This window comes from Tyto alba, unplaced genomic scaffold (genome assembly GCF_018691265.1).
Source record: "Tyto alba isolate M040663 unplaced genomic scaffold, T.alba_DEE_v4.0 Super-Scaffold_26, whole genome shotgun sequence".
Lineage (NCBI taxonomy): Eukaryota > Metazoa > Chordata > Aves > Strigiformes > Tytonidae > Tyto > Tyto alba.
This window is the reverse complement of record NW_024881300.1, coordinates 3,209,617-3,231,187: the sequence shown is the minus strand read 5'-3', so window position 1 is coordinate 3,231,187 and position 21,571 is coordinate 3,209,617. Positions and strand designations below refer to the sequence as shown.

At 39.0% G+C, this 21,571-nt stretch overlaps 1 protein-coding gene across 2 annotated transcripts in view; it reads right to left on the bottom strand.

Annotated features, from left to right (window-relative positions):
* Positions 1 to 21,571, bottom strand: part of CBFB (core-binding factor subunit beta) — a 44,456-nt gene that overhangs the window by 8,237 nt on the left and 14,648 nt on the right. Inside the window, exons 4-5 of one of the 2 annotated variants that reach the window (XM_042797713.1) lie at positions 13,182 to 13,298; positions 7,640 to 7,735 (exon numbers count right to left, since the gene is read on the bottom strand). In XM_042797713.1, coding sequence (XP_042653647.1) covers positions 7,640 to 7,735; positions 13,182 to 13,298 — 213 coding nt within the window. Of the gene's footprint in view, positions 1 to 7,608; positions 7,736 to 13,181; positions 13,299 to 21,571 lie in introns of both variants that reach the window. The other variant, XM_042797714.1, reaches the window with a different exon arrangement.

The following is a 21,571-nucleotide window of genomic DNA, read 5'->3' as shown; positions in this document are numbered from 1 at the left end:
TCTCTCCATGGACAACTCCACTGCAATTCTTTAATTGCATTCTGGCAACGGCATGCTGCTGAACCAGACAGGGCAGATGCATTATGTGCCTTGGCATCTGTCATCTATAATTTACTAAATAAGTGAAAAATCAGGCTATGTTATGAAAAGCTAAACAGTGAACATTTGGATTCTCTTAGGACTGTTTTTTTATCCTTTCAGGAGGCTGACAAACCTGAGAACACATTGCAGATACGTTTCTAAAAAGCATACAACCACAGGACGAAAACCCACCTAAATAAAAAAACCCCTGAAATAAAGAGAGCAATACTCAGAAAAAGGACCAGTTACCATCAAGCATACCTCCACATTAGTCCTGCAGAGGCAGACCCGCATCAAGAAAAGCAATGAACTGAAAGCTCTTCTCTGGGCTGTTGGTTAATAACAGCTGCTCCCACAGAGACACGAACATGGTTAAAATGCTGGCCATGCCTCCGCTTCAGTTACCCTTACTCAACAGAAGAGCAGGGGCAGGGAAACTCAGCCTTCTCAGAATTAAATTTAGCAAAAACCAGGCCACTACAACATAGTAAGAATGACAGCTTATATATAACAGAACTTCCCTGGTCACAGTTACAGCCTGAGGAAGCACCCTGTATGCCTGCAGGTCTCCAGGGGCCTTGAAGAGACTCTCTCTCCCAATCTTCACTTCTCAGGACAACTTTAGCTTCAGCAGCAAGGGGACCCCATCACCACTACACACTGCATCTACAAACCACTGGCAGGCAGTAGAGGATATGACTTTTACCAGGTTCCTAGCAGGTGTAGCTATCAGCATAAGACTGCATTGCCTAGATCCAGACTCTAGAGACATTTTGTTTGCTGGCCGTAATGTCCATTTTGCAATCACCTCTCCTTTACGCTTAAACCTGGGAAGAGGTAGCCTTGCTCATTCTTAATTACAATGTCGAGCACCACTTAAATTATGCAAATAATGGAAAACAGCGTCTCAAATTTGTTAAGAGATCTGGATGTTTGACTAAAGTCCTTGTAAAGTGATTAATGTTACGAACTGTATACACAATGCTCTTTTTTATTCCTACATCCATTCCAATCACTCTTCAAGCTCACTGAAAGTCAAACCAAACAGTTTTATTGACAAAGACCATAGATAAAAATCATTTAGCACCCATCTCTATCAAGATTTCCTTTCAAGCTTCCAACGATCTACTTCCTAGAAACAGAGTACTCTCCACTAAAAACACACACCAACTGTGTTATGTGCTGAGTCTGCTCTCCCAACACCAGCTGCTAGAGAGCTACAGAGCACGACCAGGCCAAGTAGCATAATTTCCTTAGCAATCCTGATGCACTCCCTTGCCGAAATCTTTGCAACGGTTGCATCTTTGTTTAAAAGCCATTTTGAGACTACAGATTCTGGTAGACCACATTGGTGACTGGACTAAAGGAACAGCAAGCCAAGAAAGGAAAAAGCATGGCAAGAGCACAGCTCTTAAGAGCTTCAAGCACAGACTAACATTTTCACTTTTTTATGAAAACTGCTTTTCCAAGGGAAAAAATAAAAAAAAGCTTGAAATGCTCCCTTTTAGAAAGGGTTGTTTGAAAGCTGGTATAAAGGTTATAAATTTATAATTAATATTGATTGTCTCCAGACAGTATTCCTCTGCTGCTCAGCCCCTTTCTAACCTTCCATTGACTGAAGGAAGATGCTTATTACAGCATTCCCTGATTTGCAAGATTGATCTCCTCTGTACTACAGTCAGCATTGATTCTGTACAGCAAATTGTTTTTCTGATATATGCATTCCATAGCATTTTTACACAAATACCAGCTATTTAAAGTTTCTGTGAAGCAATCCAGTCATAACGTTACAGGCCTACTCGTACTGTACTCGCATTGCAGACCCTTTGAGGCAACACATTCACACACATACTTTAATGCTTTTTTCCAAATTATGTTGTGTTCATCCTGAATATAAACAAATCACATATATACACACACAAGCATATACCAAGCCTGCACTACCTACTGCATATGAAGAATTAACAGTTTGGGTTTCTCTCACATCCAAAGCTGTAATAAGGGTTATAATTTTTATATAATAGTCAGCTTGGAGAGCATATACAATAAATAGTGACTAAATTAATTCCACAATTTTTGAGGGAAAAAACATTAAAATTCAGAATCTGATGAAGGAAGGAAAAAACCCACCAGAAACTCCACCTTATTGGAATATATTTTCTTCTGAAGCCAGTTATATTTGACAAAAATACTTACAATTAAGTTAGAGCATTTATTTACACTAGTATTTTTATCTTAAATTCCCTCCCCCCCCCCTTTTTTTTTTTTAAGAAAGAAGGGAGAACACCTTCACTGTCTAGAACCTTAGAAGAATAGGAAAGTTTGTCCTACTACTTGATTTTGTTTCAACTGTGAACTGTTTACATTTCTGCAGCAAAATCCAGTTTTCTGAGTTCACAACTTCTGCACAATTACATCAAATACATCTCCTATTTCAACTCGGAAATCCCAACAAACAGGGAAAGCGTGTAGAAACCTAGGGCTGGACTGAGTATTTAAAATTTAGGCAAACTTTTACTCCAGTAATTTTTAAAGGGTCAGGTTGGGGGATTTTTTGGTGCTTTGTATCAAGAGGGATTTCTATTGGAAGATACAAGTTTCAAAGCAGTTTGGGTTTTTTTTTTTCAGCAACATGAAGATTTTTAAAAATGGGAATTTCATGCAGTTTCATAAAATTGCTCTGCCTAGCCATTGATGTAATTTATATTTAGCACAAGACCACAAACAGACAGATTGCTAGACTAGACTGTTTCAGGGAAGAGCAAACCACTCTGCCTCTTTACTCAGTGCTGCTAAAATAAAGAGCATGGCAGTAACATGGGAACTTGACACAAAATAGAAAAATATGACGACATTTCAAAAATGCCAGCTGAACAAATTACAATGGAAAACTGAGATCACCCCCAAGTAAAGCAGTCAGAACATCCTTAACTAAGCTCAAGAGTAACAGAGTAGGACAAACTGCACTCAGATAGATCAATTCTGAAGTTATAGCTTATACAAAATAAACCTTCACAAAAACCCCCAACTGTTTGCACATAGCAACACACAAAATAACCTCTTCTCTGTATCCATCCCCTTGAGAATCCACCACTCTGTGCCCTCTGCTCCAGGGAAGAGCTGGCAGGAGGCACCTGCTTGCTGCGTTTCTGGACTGAACACGGGCCATTACTTTCAGGGCATTCCAATTTCACCAACTGGGGGCTGTTTAAACCTCTCAAAGTCATTCTGGACAGTGCAACACATTTTGCATCATGCTATTTTGACCAGAACGCTGAATAAAAAGCAAAAGTTTTTACTGGAAGATTCAAGCATGTCTAGACGGCAACCTCACTGTAATTTCTGCAGAACACGTATCCTGACACTGAACTCGGGTCATTCATAATGAAACTATACCAAACAGAAGAAAACACTAGTTCCTGACTCTCAACCAAGACACAAGGGGATAAAGAGAGTGAAAATTAAGCACCTGCCTCACTGCTAGCCTTTCAGGCTCCTCGCTCTCTTCTACCAGCTTAGCAAAGGGAAATGCACAAGTACTGCAAGTCCCTGTAGCTGTTCTGGGCCATCCCTCCAGCGATGGCCTTGGGCCGAGCTCCCCGTGGCAGGGCACTTGCTCACGGGAAGAGAACTTTGCCTTCAACTGGTATGAAGCTATTAAATAGCACAAGTTTGCCAAGTAGCTCGGCGTTCCTAAACTTAAGAAGCTTCATACAATCATTTATGTTTACAATAGTCTTTAACCGGCGGTAAGGTCTTTCTTCATGTGTCTCATTAAACATTTACTGTCTCAGCATTCCAATGTTTTTGTAAAAGTGAAAGCCATTGGAATACATTATTAATTTTGAAGGCATTAATTAAAAACACTCACTGACTTCAAAAGCATCTTTGAAACAAAAGAATCCTGAACACTGCGGCAGGAGTTGCGGTATCTGATATGACCAAGCTACATGAGTTGATAGAAAAACCCCAGAAGCATATTGTATTTAAAACTGAAACTATGCTAAAAAAATATACCAGAACACAGTTCAGCTCAGTGGCACTTAAAAACCTGAATGAAAATTCCTAAATCCACTCGCACCCTAATCACATTAGAAGCACACTGTAATTGCACAAAAATATGATCACTTGGGAAATTCAAGCACAACCTACCAACCACTACTGATTCTGATGCAAAGATCTGTTGTGCTCATAAAGCCATCAAGGGAAGGGATACTATGTGATGAAAGGAAGGGAAACAAACCTGACAGCACTCTGAGGGGTTTTTTTTCTCGATGGTTTGGGGCTTTTTTGGTGTTTGGAGTTTTTTAATTGGTTGGCTGGGTTTTTTAGGATACTTAAAAATGAAAATTAGTACAGCGGTTATTCCTGAATTATTACTGCACTTGCTGTTTTTCCCCCCTTTCAAAGTATCACCAATCTAATATCCAACTGTCACATACAAGCTATTTTAACTGTTTTCAACAAACTTCAACGATCACTCCTAGGCAAGGATGCAACACGTTATTTTAAAACTCTACAGTGAGACTTAGAATAGGGAATCTTTTCTACACAGAAAGCTGTATAAATAAAGAACTGAATCTGATCATTTTCATATGCTGCCAGGCTTTGGATGGATAAGTGTTTCCAAAGAGCTGGCGCCTCTGTTTTGGGTAGGAGTGGGTGGAATATTGCAGGATTCCCCCTCCCTTCCCCACTGAAGCAGAATCTGGTCTCTATTAAAGGCATTTCAGCTGTAATTCTGCTGTCTGAAATATCCTGATTTTCTACAGTGTTGCAATTCCTAACACAATCATTAACACTGGTAAGATCCTGTTCCAGGTCTGGCAATTCTGAGTTTTACTGTCCATGCCAAGCTTAGCAGGAAAGAAAAATTTTAAGTTTTAGTATTAAAGGTGCACAGATACCATATTAAAAAAATTATGCTGAGGGGATTTTCATTTGTGTGTAGTGTAGCCTACATCAAAATTTACTCAGCAGATTTAGAACCCACCTTTTCTAAGCTGCCCTATAAAAACTTTCAAGTACCATCTCTGTAGTGCAACCAAAGATACCATCTGACATACTGAAATTACACAAACAGTACACAATGCAGTTTGGACTGATGTTGTTATAGCTGTCAGCAATGCAATTGTCAGAAGGGTACGAACTGTATTTCCAGGCTGACTGAGCATGTGAGCATTGGAAAATTCAATACAGGCCATAAATACAACAAACATGGGAATGCACATTCATGCATTGCTTTCTATTGAAAATTCTCTGTGATGATCATGAGCACTTTCTGTAAGTGCTTACTGATTAAAGTTCATTTGATTCTGACTGAATGCTGCATTAGAGTATAACTGAAGTGAAAGTCAGGGAAACAATGAATGGTTTGGAAACCTGATTCCTCCTCAGGAATGCATTGTAAGTCTATCTCTGCTCTCTCCCCTGCCTGCCCCAAAAGATCCTGATTTTTATGCAGTCCTAAGATATAGAGTGTAAAAGCTTATCTGTAAACATTTTAGATATGCAACCAGCACATCTTTCCCCAAACACACAAATGAAAAGCAAAATGTAAAAACCAATTCTAGAACTACAAGTAACTGAGGTAAAGATCTCTTGGTTATACATATTAAACATATACAGTAAAATAAAACAAAGTATGCATAACAAACTGTATTGCAATTATTAAAAACCCATATTTGACATCACACAAATTTGAAGTATCTTTTGACAATATTTTTCATTCTGTTTAAACATATTTCAAATCAGTAATTTTTTCCTTTTTTTTTTTTTTTTTCCTTTCTGTAGGTGCCCTACACCACCGCTTTAGGGCTGGGGCAATGACTGTTGTTTTAAGAGAAAATGGGTACTGGCAGCTAATAAGGACATTATTTAATAACAACTGCCTGCTGCCTTATTAAAAGCTGAACCCAGCTTCTGCAGCTGGCCAGGGATGTTGTTTTTTGCGTCTCAGTGCCACAAGTTTTGATGTCTGTCATGAAGCCCCAGATGCGCGATATCACCTCAATCACACTGTTAATTGAAAGAGTTTTTGTGTATCCTAGCTGCAAATAAGTGTTTTCTGTACTTGGAGGAAAGAGTAAGTCTCGGAGAACTCCAGAAGTTATTTCAGGAAGCCTCATTCTTATTTAACCTTCAGCATTCAGTAAGCACACAGCTTCTCTGTAGTAACAGAGGTGAGGATGAAGGGCACAGTAAAGGAAAATAAATCAAGAAAAGCTTTAAGTAAATTTAGGTCAAGGATGCAAGGCCAGGCTTAAATTTCCTACTGTGTTGTTAAAATTAAGGCAGGCTGCCAGAAATCTTCATGAATAGCTTTAAGTTAATTCTACCCTCCTTCAGAACTCTCAAGCAGGTTCCAGCTATGCTGTGAGAGAAAGTTTCATGTAATGTAGCTGTTGCTCCAAGGATCCACTGGTAGTGAGGCCTCCTAGGCAAGGATTTCACCTTCACTACAGCTGCCATCTGACCTGGCTACAGCAGTGTTTGCAAGGAGATGCACACCAGCCATCCCTTCAGAGTGAGAGAGATGATTCTCTGCATCTGCCTCTTCCCCCTCATTCTCCTGCTCGGTGTCTTCCAATTGTACTTGAAAAGGAAGAAAGTCTGTCTAATCGGCTCAATTATCAGTAAGGATGCCAGAAGAAAAGTAGCTTATCAATACCCATAAGCAAATTTTCTAAAAAACTGAGAAGCTGCAGATTAATCACACTTGATTACAGTAAAGTCATGCTGTACTGATGAAGCAGAAAGTAGGAAACAGAGTTAATAGGGGAAAGAAATACAAAGTGTTTCTGCTTTCTCCCTATTCTCCGCCTGACCTACAGCCTGCCTTAACTTGCCAACTCTCCTTACACATTACTCATCCTCTTACAGCTCCTGCCTTTCTGACATCTCCGAGCAGCTGGTTTCCATTCCCTTTTCTGGCTCCTCTTTTCTTGATCCCAGTAATTTCTGCTCCCATCAAGAACAAACAAGATTCAGGACTGTGGGGCCCTAAAGAAGCAATAAACAAGATGGGAACTACACCAGTAAAACAGAGAAGTAAGACTCCCCAGCAGTAAGAAAAGGTGAGAGGAAAATAAAACCAGCCTGCACAAGAAAGACTGTGGCATCTGATTAATTTCACTGGTAATGTTTCCCACAACATGGCACAGCGAGCTACAAAATATGTGCCCGCAGCTCCTGAAGCCTTTCCTGTCTTCACGAGAAATGCATGGGGCGAAAGATCCCTATCTCTGCTATGAAATTATCAGTTGAGAGAGATATGGCAGCTCTGTGAACAAATGTATCCTTACGGCTTACGTACCTACAAAAAAGGGCACCTACAGAAAGGAAAAAAAGATAAAACCAGAGAATTCTTATCAAAAATTCAAAAACTTTAAATTCATTTTACAAGATTTAAAAACAATGCATTTTGCAATTTTTTATGCCAACTTCAAACAGCAAACAGAAAATACACAACATTATACAAACAGACAAACAAATGGAAACAATCTGAAGTTTTGGGAAAGTACTAACCAGTTACTGACAGCAGCTGTGAAACCCTCACCTCCATTTCCTCCCGATGAGACCTGTCTCTATCCTCGAATTCACGAGTTCTTCGCCGAGCTTCTTCAAAGGCTTGTTGTGCCAATGCATCCTCCTGCTACCAAACCAGATGACACAGTGTGACACAAAGGCTATCCTCGCTTCTACCAGATCACATTTCTTTTGAATATTAGGGATCATTTGGCAGCAAAGACAACTATGTCCTACAGAATCTGCTAGGACATCGATGAGTGCCAGCAAATGCCAATATAGGTTAATGAAATAACACTCACCTTCCTCACTGCAGCAGAGATAACCAGAGGTGCAATGCAGCTATTACGAAAATGTATTTTCAAAGGAGAACCGCTTTTCCAAAGTAGTTTATGATTATGCTGTTTTTTTAAAAACTAAGAATCCTCAAAAGTTATATGAAAGAAGCCGTACATTTTATTGTCCTTATAAAATTAATTTTGAACACAGTATTCACACCCATATCTATCTAGAATTTACTAGCATCGTTATATAAATAATGGGAATTTAATTTTCTTTCATTTAAAAAGGAGTATTATCTAAGTTACAAATCAAATCCTCTATTCTATCAAAAGCTGGTAAAGGTTCATTGGTATGAACATTTGTAATCCTTATGTATCATTTAAATTTAGATGTATAAAAAAAAGTGCAAAGCAGAAGTTATCCCTCCACTAATCCATACACATTTCCAAATGCAGAGGAAACCTGCAGATTTTCAACAGCCCCACTGTTTATTTTCAACCGCAGCTTATGCACAGGAATTTTCAAAAAAAAAAAATCCTTTGAATCATATTTTCTATTAGAAAATGTTTTAAAGTGTTATTAATATGTAATCCATTATAAATTGGGTTACAAATTATTCTCTTAAAGGGACCTTTTAGCACATGTTTTGCTCAGAATGAAAATAGATGGCTCTGTTTCCCATCAGAATTTTAAAATATTCAGAATGGAAGAATCAAGTCTAAAGAGGTTCCTCAAAACAGTAAGGGATAAACTGTATTGTTTCTCTCTCTTCGTAACTCCTCAGCTATAACTACTACTAACTCTGCTTATGATTCCCATATACACACAAATGTTTTTTTAAAGTTGATAGTTTTATTAAAATAAAACAAAATCCTACCCTTGACTGTTAGAGGACATAAACATGTCGAGAGCCCAACTAAATTTTAATATACCAAGGGATTAAGCACATAAATTTTTAAATTTAAGATAAAGCATCCCTAGTCTGAGAGAATGTTAAATTGCTTTTTTTGCCATCGGCACAATCGTGCACCCTGAAGCTACTTTGTGAAATGATGTGAATGAGTGCCCCTCGTGGCCTAACACAGTTAAATACAAACATCTGTCAATCAATAACTCCACACAGCCAGGTCTCCAGAAAGCTATGCTGAAAGGTAATGTTTAAAGCTGCCAATAAGATAACATTTTAACACTACCCACTACTTTTAAGAGTAGAATTTGGCCCTTTACATCTATCTTAATGTTCATGCAATGCACAGCAACCAAGGTCGGACAGTGGAAAGTAAGTTCGTTCTTAATAATGCAGAAGGATAGATAAAATAAGCAAGCCTGTCCCCCAGATGACTCCAGAAAAGCTGCCTTATTTCTAATTTACAACAGCTAAGTATGTCTTTATTACCCTCTTTTTTCTTTTACAGACTTAAATGAAGCAGATTTTTTTTTAATAAAATATTTTTGCGTTTTACCATCATTTAAAGTGGTCATTAAATAAAAGGGTAACATATAGCCTCAGCCAGAATGTTTTAAAAAAATTTTCATAACCAAAACAAACTAAATCAGAAATTCATAGGAAAAGAATCAGTATGTTGACACCCAGAATGAACACATGTTGACAGCTGAAACACTGGTTTACTAATGTCTGAGAAAGCAGAGGGAAGCATCAGAATTTACTTTTAAGTAAAAAAAAAAAAAATTGCTCTCCTCCTGGTGATATGTTATAACAAAAATGAACAAAATGTCTCAGGATCTTGTACAACAGGAATTTAACAACCTTTTTTTTTTTGAAATGTCACTCAAATCTGGTAATTACAACCTAGTGAATTCGGCTGTATGAGACTCGACCATTTATGCATCTTAGTTTTAATCAATAAAAATGCTCCTTGTATGAATCTACTCAGAATAAGCAAAACATGAGTCATATCAACATGGCAACAGAACAAAACAAACCCCTCAACCCCCAAAACCAAAAAAGAAGCTTAAACACACTCCCACTCATACACATTCCCCCCCCACCCCCAGCAGCCCGGTAGGAAAAGACTTTGTGGGAACAACCATTTGTAACCACCAAATCTACATAGCAAGAATGGTGTATTACAGAAGAGATGCCAAAGCACTGAAGACAGAAACAGTGTTAAACCCAGGGAAATTTCAGCCCCAAATTGGGAAGATACTCAGGCACTTTCGTAGAGCTTTGTGTGTGTTAGTCTACTGAAGTCTGAAGAAACAGCTGACTCAGCGCCTCCAGGAACAAAACGTAAGACTGCTTGGTAGTAAGACATTAATAGGCTGATGAATTAAGTAGAAAGAACACTAGCTTAAAAGTACTTTGTTATGCATGTGGGCTTTCTTCCTAAAATATTTTTTGACCTGGTGGAGGACAGTGTAATTTTCAAAGTGTGGCAGCAAAGAAAAATTTTATCCAAACCCCGTATTAGTTAGTAAGAAGTGCTAAGAGACAGGAAAATGCAAGAGCATTCCATCTGCACAAGGCAAGCCTTACAGAAAATGGGAGTAAGGGGTGTGTATGGGGGTTGTGAATGCCAGCAGGATCTGTTAGTACAGAAGACAGTACGTACCGCAGGCACTACACTGCCTAGTGTAAGGCACTTCAACCCCTTCTGACATCGGTGTTATTTTGGGATCAAAGTCAGCAGTTAAGTCAATTGGCACTAGCAATATTAAAACAGTTTTTAAAAAGGAAGTAAAATGACAGATACAGGAAAAAGGAAACTGAAGAATGTAAAAGATTGCGCAATTGTTTGCAATACAAGTGCAAGGGTGCTGCTACTTCTGTGCCTGTATAGTGCCTTATGACACTAGGAACTCTTAGGTATCCCTACAGTAGCAAATAAGTTGACCAATGACCTCCTCATAATTTCTGAGCAGCACAAACTGAAAACAAATTACACATTTGCAATTGAGTACAAACACATCTCTGTGGATCTAGCCTGTGTAATACCTCCAGCTCAGCACCCTGTACTCAAGACTCAAGCACTGACACCTAAAAGCATGCATACATCCCCTTGGGGGGAAAAACAACAAAAAAAAAATATCATATGCTCAGTGCACTAACACTTCCTGAACACAACAAAAAGGAATTCTTAAGTGTAGTTACGACAACATATGCAGACTGGGAAATTAAAATAACTCAAGAGCATGCAAAAACATTTATTAGGAAAATAAGATGAGAAAAATGGATCCCACAGTTCACTGACCATCCTCCTTTTTGGAAGGGTGTCCACTTTTTTCAGGAGCTATCCAATTTTGGGAAAGAGTGACACCATCTCCTCCTGAGAGCATCTTCAAATCGGTCTCCTCTCAGTTCCGAAGTCATGTGACTTAGTTTTATGTATCAAACTTAACAGTCATAGATCAAAAACCTTGGGATTCACCTTGCACAGTCCTCAGGGGTCTACATCTGACCTTGCTGTGTAAGCCATTATAGTGTGAAGGTGTTCTAACCAACGGAGTCTACAGCAGTTATTCTCTTTCCAGAGAGCACACTGCTGCAGCACAAACTTAGCTAGCTCAAAATGCCGACACCCAGCTTTGCAAGAAATGAATGCCACAGCCAATAGCAGTGTTCAAGTAAAAGCCTGGTTCCGTGGCTTTTCTTGTCCATTAACAAAAGGTGGCAAGACTATTCTCAGAAGAGCACACCCTCTCTTTCCAGGCATCCTGAAGAAAGCGTGCAGGGCTGTGACTATTGCAATGACACTGTTTTGACACAGAGTACTTCTGTTTAACCCAAAATGTAGTCACAATAACATGATCTCATCAATGTGCAAACTGGTTTCTTAAGTTGGGGAGAAGTAAGGCACACAAAGCATACAACTATACGTATCTCCATATAAAATTTGATTTGAATACTTCCCGCTCTTGAACAGAAACAAATTAATCATTATGCCCTCCAGTTCTGCATGCCTAGAATAGAGGAGTGCTCTTGGTATGTAGGTGGAATCAAAGGGTTTCTGCTTGTTGTAGTGACCAACCATGGCTGCAGAATGCCTAAAAGGGAAACCCCAAGGAAGTGAGGGCTAAGAATGAAGCACATAGTGGAAACAGAAAATACATCCTTATTTAAATCAGTTTCAGTGCGTAACTGCCAGAAGCAACCCCCCAGAGGGCACAAAGGGAAAGTAAAGGCAATCTGGAAAAACAGTTTGTGTGACTAAGTTTTTGCAAAAATCATCCATATGTATGACATACGTGAGGTGTAACAAATAAAAAGGCAATCACCAGTGCCACACAAACCAGTTCAGTTATTCACATGAGTTGCTTTGGGTCCCCGAGTTTAAGGGAATAAAAGGGAAATGATAAAGAAAGCTCCATTTTTATTATGCTGTCAAGATGAAAAGGATAAAGTTACCATTCAGGAGACACTGAACAGTGGTTCAAAGTGAGTTACTCAAGTTTCCAGAAAAGATACGGGAAGTCATGATGGTCATGGGTTAAAGAAGTCTTCAGAGAAAGGTTAGGAGAAAACGGCTATGCACAGATACACAGGCAACTGGTGTTACTACATCCAATTTACTGTCCACTGCAGAGCGAAGTGATCTGCACGGAAGCCCACACAAACCTGGTGCAGCAGCTTTCAGTATCAGTCGAGTAGCTTTGTTACCAAGCTACATCTCAAAAGCAAAGATCTGTCTCAAGTCTGACTAAATTAAGGAACCCTACAGCTGTGTAAAGTGAACCTCATATATGTAAAATGCACTTAAAAAGTAATTTTCTCCATGTGTACTTTGCTCTTCTGTGTGTCCAAAGATTCAGCTGCTAGATAGCCACTTTGGTGGTAGACAGGAAGTAACTACTCAAAAGCTGCCATACCTTAACAGAGCGGAGAGTCTACCACTGCGAGAGAACAAACGAAAAAGCCCTATTCAGCCTCCCCCCTCAGATGCAGTAAAACAAAAAGCTACTTTAAAAAATCCCAACCACCCTTAAGTAAACAGCTAGGATAGACTTGCCAGTTAAATCGTTACAAGTTATAGACATAGCTTTTCAAATACTTCAAGATTTACTAGTCTGCAGCATACTAACACTGCTAAATCACCCGCAAAGTTGTAAACTACAGATGATTCTTGCTCCTAATGTTCTGATCTAATTAAAACACTAGTTTAGCTACAACCACGTATTTCTGAACTTCTATACTGTAAGTTTTCTTTGGAATTTGTGTTTGAAGGCAGCAAATCAGCAAATTAGAATGTGTAACTGCTGCCTGACTGCATGTGTCCTTCCCAGAAAAGCAAACAGATGTCTAAAACACAGTAGCCATGCGCAGTCTGTCTTACCTGTGCTCTCTCTTCATCAAATTCCAGGCAGCCCATACCATCCAGTCTCTGTAGATCTATCCAGCCTTTCCAGATTACACAGACACCATTGAGAATCATAGGTGCCTTCAAGTACACCTGGAATAAAAGCAAAACACATGCTATGATTTTGAAAGCATTTACATACCTGCCTGCACAATGAAAATACTGATGCAGGAAGCTTCTTTATGTATTCTTAGAAGGCCATCCAAACCAGCTGGTAACACGAGACTCCACTTAACAGCTTCTCCTGCCTCCTTTCCAAGAACTCCTTTTAAATCAAGTGAATGCTGTAACTTTTGCCCACTGTATTGGATGGAATAAATTTAAGCTGTGTTCTCATTTTATAAACTAGTGTGCACCAGGATTTGGTTAGAATTCTATTACTGCTTTTAGTTAAAGTAAATGTTTTTCTTGTCAGCTTACCTTCGTGTCACAAAGAGCACGGCATGCTGCCAGACAGGGAGGATCCTTTACAGCACATTTAAATGGTTAAACGAACACATGCTTTCTTACTCCCAAGCAGCACTGTATTTTCACCAGTACATGAGCTCTTTTAACAAAGAACAAGCACTGGTTCCAGTCCTCCTCAAATTTATAAACTAGTCAGGTTTAGTAAAATATACTACACATACACCCCATGCTAAAAATAAGAAAGTCTTCCTGCGTCTATTCTAGCACTTGTGAAAGGCTTTTCAAAAGAAACACCACCAGACGAACAAAACCTGTCTACAGCACCATGTGAACAGTGCCTTGGGCTACAGCAAAGAATAATGCATGAGCTTAAGGCCCTACCTCTAGATAATGGTAGATGATACGGTAATTTAAAGCAGAAACATTTCCCCTTCTAAAGACCAGAGATTAATCTCCACACAGGAAATTTAAAAAGAAGCAAATACAACATTAAATGAGTTTGACACCTTGTATTTAATGACATCAGCCTTAAAAAACCCCACACACCCAAAACACACAGTAAAATTACCTAAATTGTAAAGAAAAAAAAGAAAAAAAAAAAAAAAAAATCAACCTTCAGTAGTTATTTCAGCCTACTTAGCAAGACAAAACCCCTCACAGAACAGAAGTTTGTCTATGTTGAATTGCCAGGGAGGTGAGCCATGCACGTAAGCCTGTACCCACTTCAGATTTAAAGACTGCCTAGACATTCAAAATCCTGTCAAGTCTCTTCAGTCTTCAGGAGCGACCTAGCTAGGTGGTGGAATTTCCACACAGTGCCGACTCTAGTAGTTCTAAATTCATCCTCTGGCAAATCCTCAAAGTGTAATTGATGTTTAGCACTATAGCGTATTTCAAAGCACCCCGACTGTGCCTTCTTGCTCAGTTCCACACTTATCAGCTAAGGTCACTCAAGCAGAAAAAGAAAAGGCTGAGAGACAGGAGGTAGAGAAGGAGGGTGAGCCTTCCTTACACAAAGGCTGTCCTGGTAAAATTAAGCACTGAACAACATGAAAGGCAATTCAGGAGTGGAAGAACGGGAACAAATAACATGAAACCAACTGTCAAACAAGTAATGTTATTTGCCAAAGAAAACACACATTTCATCCCCGATCTTGATTTTTCACAACTTACCACACTTCAGTATGAAGTGACATACTCTAGAGGTTTTAATTAGTACCGTTAGCAGTAGCTCAATAATGAAGAAATAAAGATTAGTTCAAACATATCTTCTTCGTATCAGCTCTCCTACTGCAGGGCCCCCACTAAGAAGAGCACAGACTGGTTTTCTGTCCTCGTATTCACAGACTGGCTATGCAAGTCATCACACCTATGTCTTCGTGATGACAGCACAGTATGCAGGGCGCAGATCTACCGGCCAACAGCCCCTGCGAGCAGAGGCGTCAGAACCGGCATGAGTAAGATGTGCACTACCAGGAAACCACCTCCCCCACAGCTCTCATTTCAAGACTAATCATTTCAAACATGAAATACAACACTGCTCCCTTTCAGCAGAGTCTTCACCCATTCATCTCCCAAGAAATAAACAAAGTATGCACCATCAATTTAATAGGAGTGTTTAATTAGTTTAGAAGTGGAAAACAGTTAAAGAGGCTATTAGAATCAAAAGTCATTCCCTTCTAGGAACAATGCAGAGTAATTCAAAAGAAAAAAAAAAAAAAAAGGCAGCATAACCTAACTATGGGTCTGTAAAGACAAAGCAGCCTGTACTCTAATGCTAGTTACTTTTTGCAAAAGCAAACATTTTGCTTATCTTCATTTCAGGTTTACTTTTCACCTTGCCTCCCCTATCCACAACAAAAGTCCAGGACATCAAAAGTTACATAGGACTTCCCACAGACGACAAAATCTAGCTTTTCAAGTTGTACAGCAGGAGAGCGGTTTTTGTTTGTTTCTTTGACACAGAATGTTATGCTGCCACTTCTTCCAGTGGCTGTCCAATTGCCCTGGTCACTGCAGCTGCTAGTGTATTATACGCAAACTTCATAGCTCAGCTGTAGCTGCCGAGGGCTCGGTACTTCAAATGCAATGCCTTACATATCACCTGGAAGCCTGAGCAGTGCTGGAAATTCTGTGAAAATCTTCAGGAGTCAAAGGGGAGAAGGGAAACAAGTTGACAGAGCCGATGTGATTACTGATGCCTACTATCTGCCCTAAGCACACTGACCAACAGCTGAGCTGCTGACACAGCAGCTTGTGAGCCACTGGCACAGGGCCTGACCTTCTGAGATAAAGTACTCTGCCCTTGCTCCTGAATCAGAGCCCTTAAAGCCTAACACCACTGGATTCAGGAGGTCTTCAAAACTCACATGATAAACTTTTTTCACCTCTGAAGAGATGAACTCCTTAGCAAGATACTTGAGTTTTGAAATTGCTATGTAATCATTCAAATTTAGAATAATTCATACTGAAACCACATGGGCTTATGCAAGAACTTTTCTCTCATTAAAACACACAATAAAGCATACTGGTGCTTTTTCCTTTATTTCAGAGAAAGGAATTTAGACTGCTTTTCCCCGTTCTCCTCTTTCTGGAGAATGGAAACCACTTAAGATTGTAGCCAAAACCGTTTAACCACATTATTTCCTTTTCAGATAAAGCCATGCTGGTTCCCTTTCAATTTCCAAACTTAACAGAATTATTAATAAATTACTGCCCTTGTCTATGAGCACATGATCTGTTATGGCACCTCAAAAGCCAGCACAAAGTCGTCTCTTAAAACTTTCAGAATTCTCCATTCTGAAAGTTGCCTTAAGACAGTCACAGTAAGAGAGAAAAGGCAAAACCCACATTATTTCTATAAAGACCCCAACTTCCCCCCTTAATATTACTGAGCTATACAATTTGATTAAAAGTAGATAAAAGGATGCCTTTGTTAAAATAACTCTTTCAAGGTTTTGTTGCTAACCCAAGATTAACTGCATTTATATAATTTTATAAATCCTCTACACACCTCCAGATGTTTTTCATATCTGGAAGTCAGTCTTGTAAAAGTCAGACACTTTGGTGAAAAGCACTAGAGAGCAGTAGGAAGTAGGAAGGAGGGGTTGGAAGTCAGGCAACTATCAATTTCATTCAGTGGACAAATTTAATGCTACATAAAGAAACACCATTAAAGGAGCATGCAAGAGGAAAGGATACATTACACAGCTGCCTCCTTTCAGAGTATGGGCCATCATATAAAGCAAATGAGGTATGGCTTTTCTGACAGTGACAGCAGACAGTTGTGTAAACTAAGTCAAGCATTACCATACACATGTTGAAGGAGGAGAGTAAGTTCTCCCTCGTTCTGCACCCTCATTTTTCATACACTGGTACTGACAAAGCTAGTTAGATTCTGAGACCTAGGTAACCTGTCACATACTGAAATCTGCAATTTTTACTAGCTCATATCAGTTTAATTTTTGTTCAGGTGTCTGTTATACAAAAGCTTCATTTAACCTCAAACTGTATCTTCCATTTAAACTCCTACTACAAGTCAAAATAGCATTATCCTTTTTAAAACGAGAAAAGTAGACATGTTACTTTTACATCGGAAACAGGCTTTTAGTGTTAGAACAAATATTCTGCTTGCTGACTGAATGATCAGCAAGAGTAAACACTCTTATCTCTTGGCAGATTATCTGGATGGAGAATAAACAGCACCATAAAGACACGTAAACTTGAGAAGGTGCTGCATGAATATGCTATGCTCTAAACTGTTGAGCTTGGCCTACCAGCTGGCTTGATCTCAAAGACTTCTGCCACACCTTCACTATATAGCATGTCTCTCACCTTCCTTTTTTTACTCTTTCAACTAATCTGTTATGTTTTTTCATCTGCAGTTAAATAAGCAACCCTCTCCTCAAACTCCAACTAACCAAGAGTTAGCTTTGTTGTTAAAAATAGGCAGGTGGCTTCTGTAACACTATTCGTTCATGTTTTAAAAAACAAACTTGATTTGAATACAGTGAAAGAGACAGAACAATTCTCAATGACATTAAAAAAAAGCAGCTTTACTTGAGCACAAGACACAAAACCTCAGTTTCACATCCTATTTCAGTCCTCTAGTAAATCCTTATCTCACAACACCAAGGTATTTAACTGATGTGCTATAGTTACGCTATCTGTACGCTCCATCCACACATCCTGCAGTTACAGAAAATGTTCCTTCTCCCTAAAGCAACCAAGCCATTTCCTCCCCCAGAGATTGCACACAGTTCTCACCACCCACTGACTAATGAATCAGCACCCTCACAACAGCCACCCCACAGAGACGACCAACTTCACCCCCCCAGGAAACACCAGTCCCCAGTGAAGTGGTGAAGTCCCCTCCCTTCTGTTTTCATTTTCCCAGCACACTGGAGCAAAACGCATTCTTTCAGAAGCGGCACAGTTCTGACTCACCCTCCGCCTCATCACACACACGTCTGCCCATTCATAACTGCTCGCACAAGCTGCCTCTCTCGGTCGAGCCAAGTACGTACGTCCCAGTTTTGATCCCACCTGCCCCTGAATCATACCCCACTTCTAAATATTTAAACAGCAGTCTCCCCAGTGACTTCATATTTGAAACACTGACCACTAAGAAAGAAACAGCTGTAAACATTTACTCCAAGTAAGAAAGATGTTAAATCGGTTAAGGCTAACCTCATCATTTCAGTTTCTCTTAACATGGTCTGTATACGCTGCCAGTAAAAGGAGACTACCTATTCAAAATGCTCAATTAGGAAATTATGTATTCGTCTGTTTCCTTTAATAGAAATCTCAAAGGAGCATGCATACATTTTCATAAATAAAATGCAGTGGTCTTGCCATTCAGATTTGGCACGACTGTTCTGAAATGCAAAGTTGAATCAGTCCCGTCCCCCTGAAATACCAAGACTCACTTTCATATCATAATCAGGGAAGGGTCACTAGCCTGGGTTTCAAAAAGGGGGAAAAAAGAACGAAAGAGGGAGCAATCTTTGAAATGCAAAAAGAAAAAATAAAGCTTTTGTAAAACTTCGAAACAGAGATTATACATAAAATCCTCGATCATTTGAGGAACAAAACAGAATAGTACCCTCGTTATTGTAATAACAGCTGAAGTTACAGCAAAAACTGACAACTCGTACAAGGCTTCAGACTACGCTTTTAGATATGGATCACTCGTATTTTAAAAGAAACTAACAAAACCCCACCAAGTCACAGACAGAGTTTACAGCATTTATCAGACTTTGTAAATTCAATTCTGAAACAAAACCCTTGTAACAGTTTTAAGTGGGAATGAAACAGTAAGCAGAATCCCATTTAGCAAGTCACTACCAGTGAAACAGATTTCTTAGTGTTTTTAATCTTAGAACAATAAACACATCGCTACAAATCATAAGAGCTCAAAAATCCAAATTTTGATCAATCCTTCTGTCTCATGCCTCAAAGCATATTATTATTCTTCATTCAAACACAAAAAGAAAATGTTTCCTAAGAAGCTACATCTTGAAACAGCTTCCACTAAAGGAAAATTAGGGTTTTTTAAAATTTAAGCCTTCTACTATTCTGCAAAAACGCAAAGGAAGTGATACTTCCTGGCAAAACAAGAGTCTTTCCTAACCAGTTGTACATGGATGACCCAGCTGTGGCTTTCGAGATGAACACAGCTCTAAGTTTCTCAGGGGTGGCACCTATGTCACAACTGCACCGCACGGGCGAGGACAGGCCCTGGCTGGGTCAGCGTGGGGCACCCCACAGGGCCAGCACCATCGGTTCTCTGCCTGTGACCTGCCCCAAAGACATTTCTCTTGCAGCTTTAGACTACGTAAATAACTCAGAAAAAGGCTGGCAAGATCCAGAACGACCAGGTCTGTCGTAGTGTATGAACAGATCTTTGGAAAAAGTCCATTTCAACTTTTTAGTTTTCTTCTTTCCTCTGTGCTACCTCCACATGCCGTAACGCCCACCCGAAAAACACAAATAGACCAGAACACAACCACCCAGGCATTGGTTTTTACAGAACACAAGAAGAATATCTGGAAAGAAAGTTTAACATTCAAAATGAAAGAGTTACTCTATTTCACCAGCTATGACAAAGATCGGTTCCTCAAGCAAAACCAGAAATATCAGCAAAACAGTATGCTTGCTAAGAGTCTCAATCTAGACTGTTATGCTTAGAAAAAAAAAAAAAAAAATGAAGAAAAAAGTTATGCAGCCTTTCATACCACAATGTTTTAAGATTATAAAAAGTAGTGGAAATACAAATTCACTGACTGTGAGGAACAAAATATCTTGAAGAAAAGAATTTGCTGAAATACAAAATACCCCATGAATTGCTAACAGCCTGTACTAGAATTTTAATAGCAACAAGTAAAAACAGCTGAGCACAGGGCTAACCAATCTAACTATTATTTGCAGGGGTTTATTGTATATAAACAGTTAAAATTGTTGTTAGAGATTCTAAACCCCTGTATTTTCCCCCCTTTCAAGCAATACATCCCTGGTTCATTCTGCTTCTGCGTTTTACTTCTCCTTAAATCATAGTTGAAACTTAATTAATTGACTTTAACTTCTCAGAAACATTTTAAATTTAGTCTGACCCTTACCAGAAATACTGTACCTGCCAGACGCATAAGTCAGAAGAATACAAATTTTTTAATCTAAGTTTTAGACTCTTAGATGTATTTCCTCCCTTCCCCACCATGAGAACCTCTAAATCTATACATGCCTATCTATACATGCTAATGTCAAAGGTGATTCAAGATACAGCTTGAAGTACTAGCTTAAGGCATTTCATAGCCAAGGAAAAAAAAAATCTCAAAAAACTTCTGCAGTAAGTTCCATTCAAGAACACCAACAACACAAAAAATATCCATTTTAGTTCTCTAATTATAGCAGAAGGTGTTGGGATAAGAAGTGATAGCATTCCCTTGCTGTATTCCCTAAGGAAAGAAAGCACTCCAATCCGCAACTAGAAAACCATCTCATAAAATACTTGCTACAGTTTTCAACTTCATAGCAAAACTTGAGGGTCTGGTATTATGAACTTTGGCCAATTTTTAAGCCAATTTTATAAGCCACCTGTTTTTATTGCAAACATCACTAATGTTTCAGAAAATGTCCATCCAAATCGAATGCAGATGTGACACAATCCATTTTTGAAATTCTATGTAGTAAAAATAACTCTGTATGGACTTACATTAAAAATGTCTTTGCAAGCAGCATCAGAGCTGTGACAAAACCTCTCTCAACATGCTTTTGGTATTACTGAAATACTACAGTGATGGTGTTTGGCCTGATTTCTAAAACTTCAGAAAAAGAAAAGCAGAAGGATCTTCCCCACTTTAACGGAGAGACAGTTTACAAGTCACTTTTAGAAAACCGGATATTTATGGCTTTTTGGTGGTTGTTGTTTGTTAGGCTTTCTGTGCATACTTAGGTCAAGTATGTAATCACGACCCCTCTCCGAAAGCAGAGCAATGTTTCATTACATTATGCAGGTTACTATTTCAGTTAACTAAAAAATAAGTCAATAACTAAGAACAGATATTGAAGCATCAAGGATGCTGGAACGAATGTGATTAAAACCTGTAGAGACTATTCCTGATTTGAGATCACCGGTCAGTACTTATGCTTAGAGGCCAGAAAAACCCAGTAAAATGCTACTGCACAGAAATGATATTCATCATTTACTAACAAATCTCCAGACACAGTTCATTGTTCCAAAATACTGCAATTGCTGGACTGAGCAGGAAACATACACTACACTCTACCAAAACCACCAAAAAACCCCAATAAAAAGCATAAAGTAGGTGGCTTCTTGTTTTCGCAGTGTCACTACAAAAAGGTCTAATGCCTCCCAACATGAAATGCGTCTCATGCTCAGACTCACCCCACTTGCCTTCAAAAAGACAAAAACCAACGATGTAGATGGAAATGAGAATCAA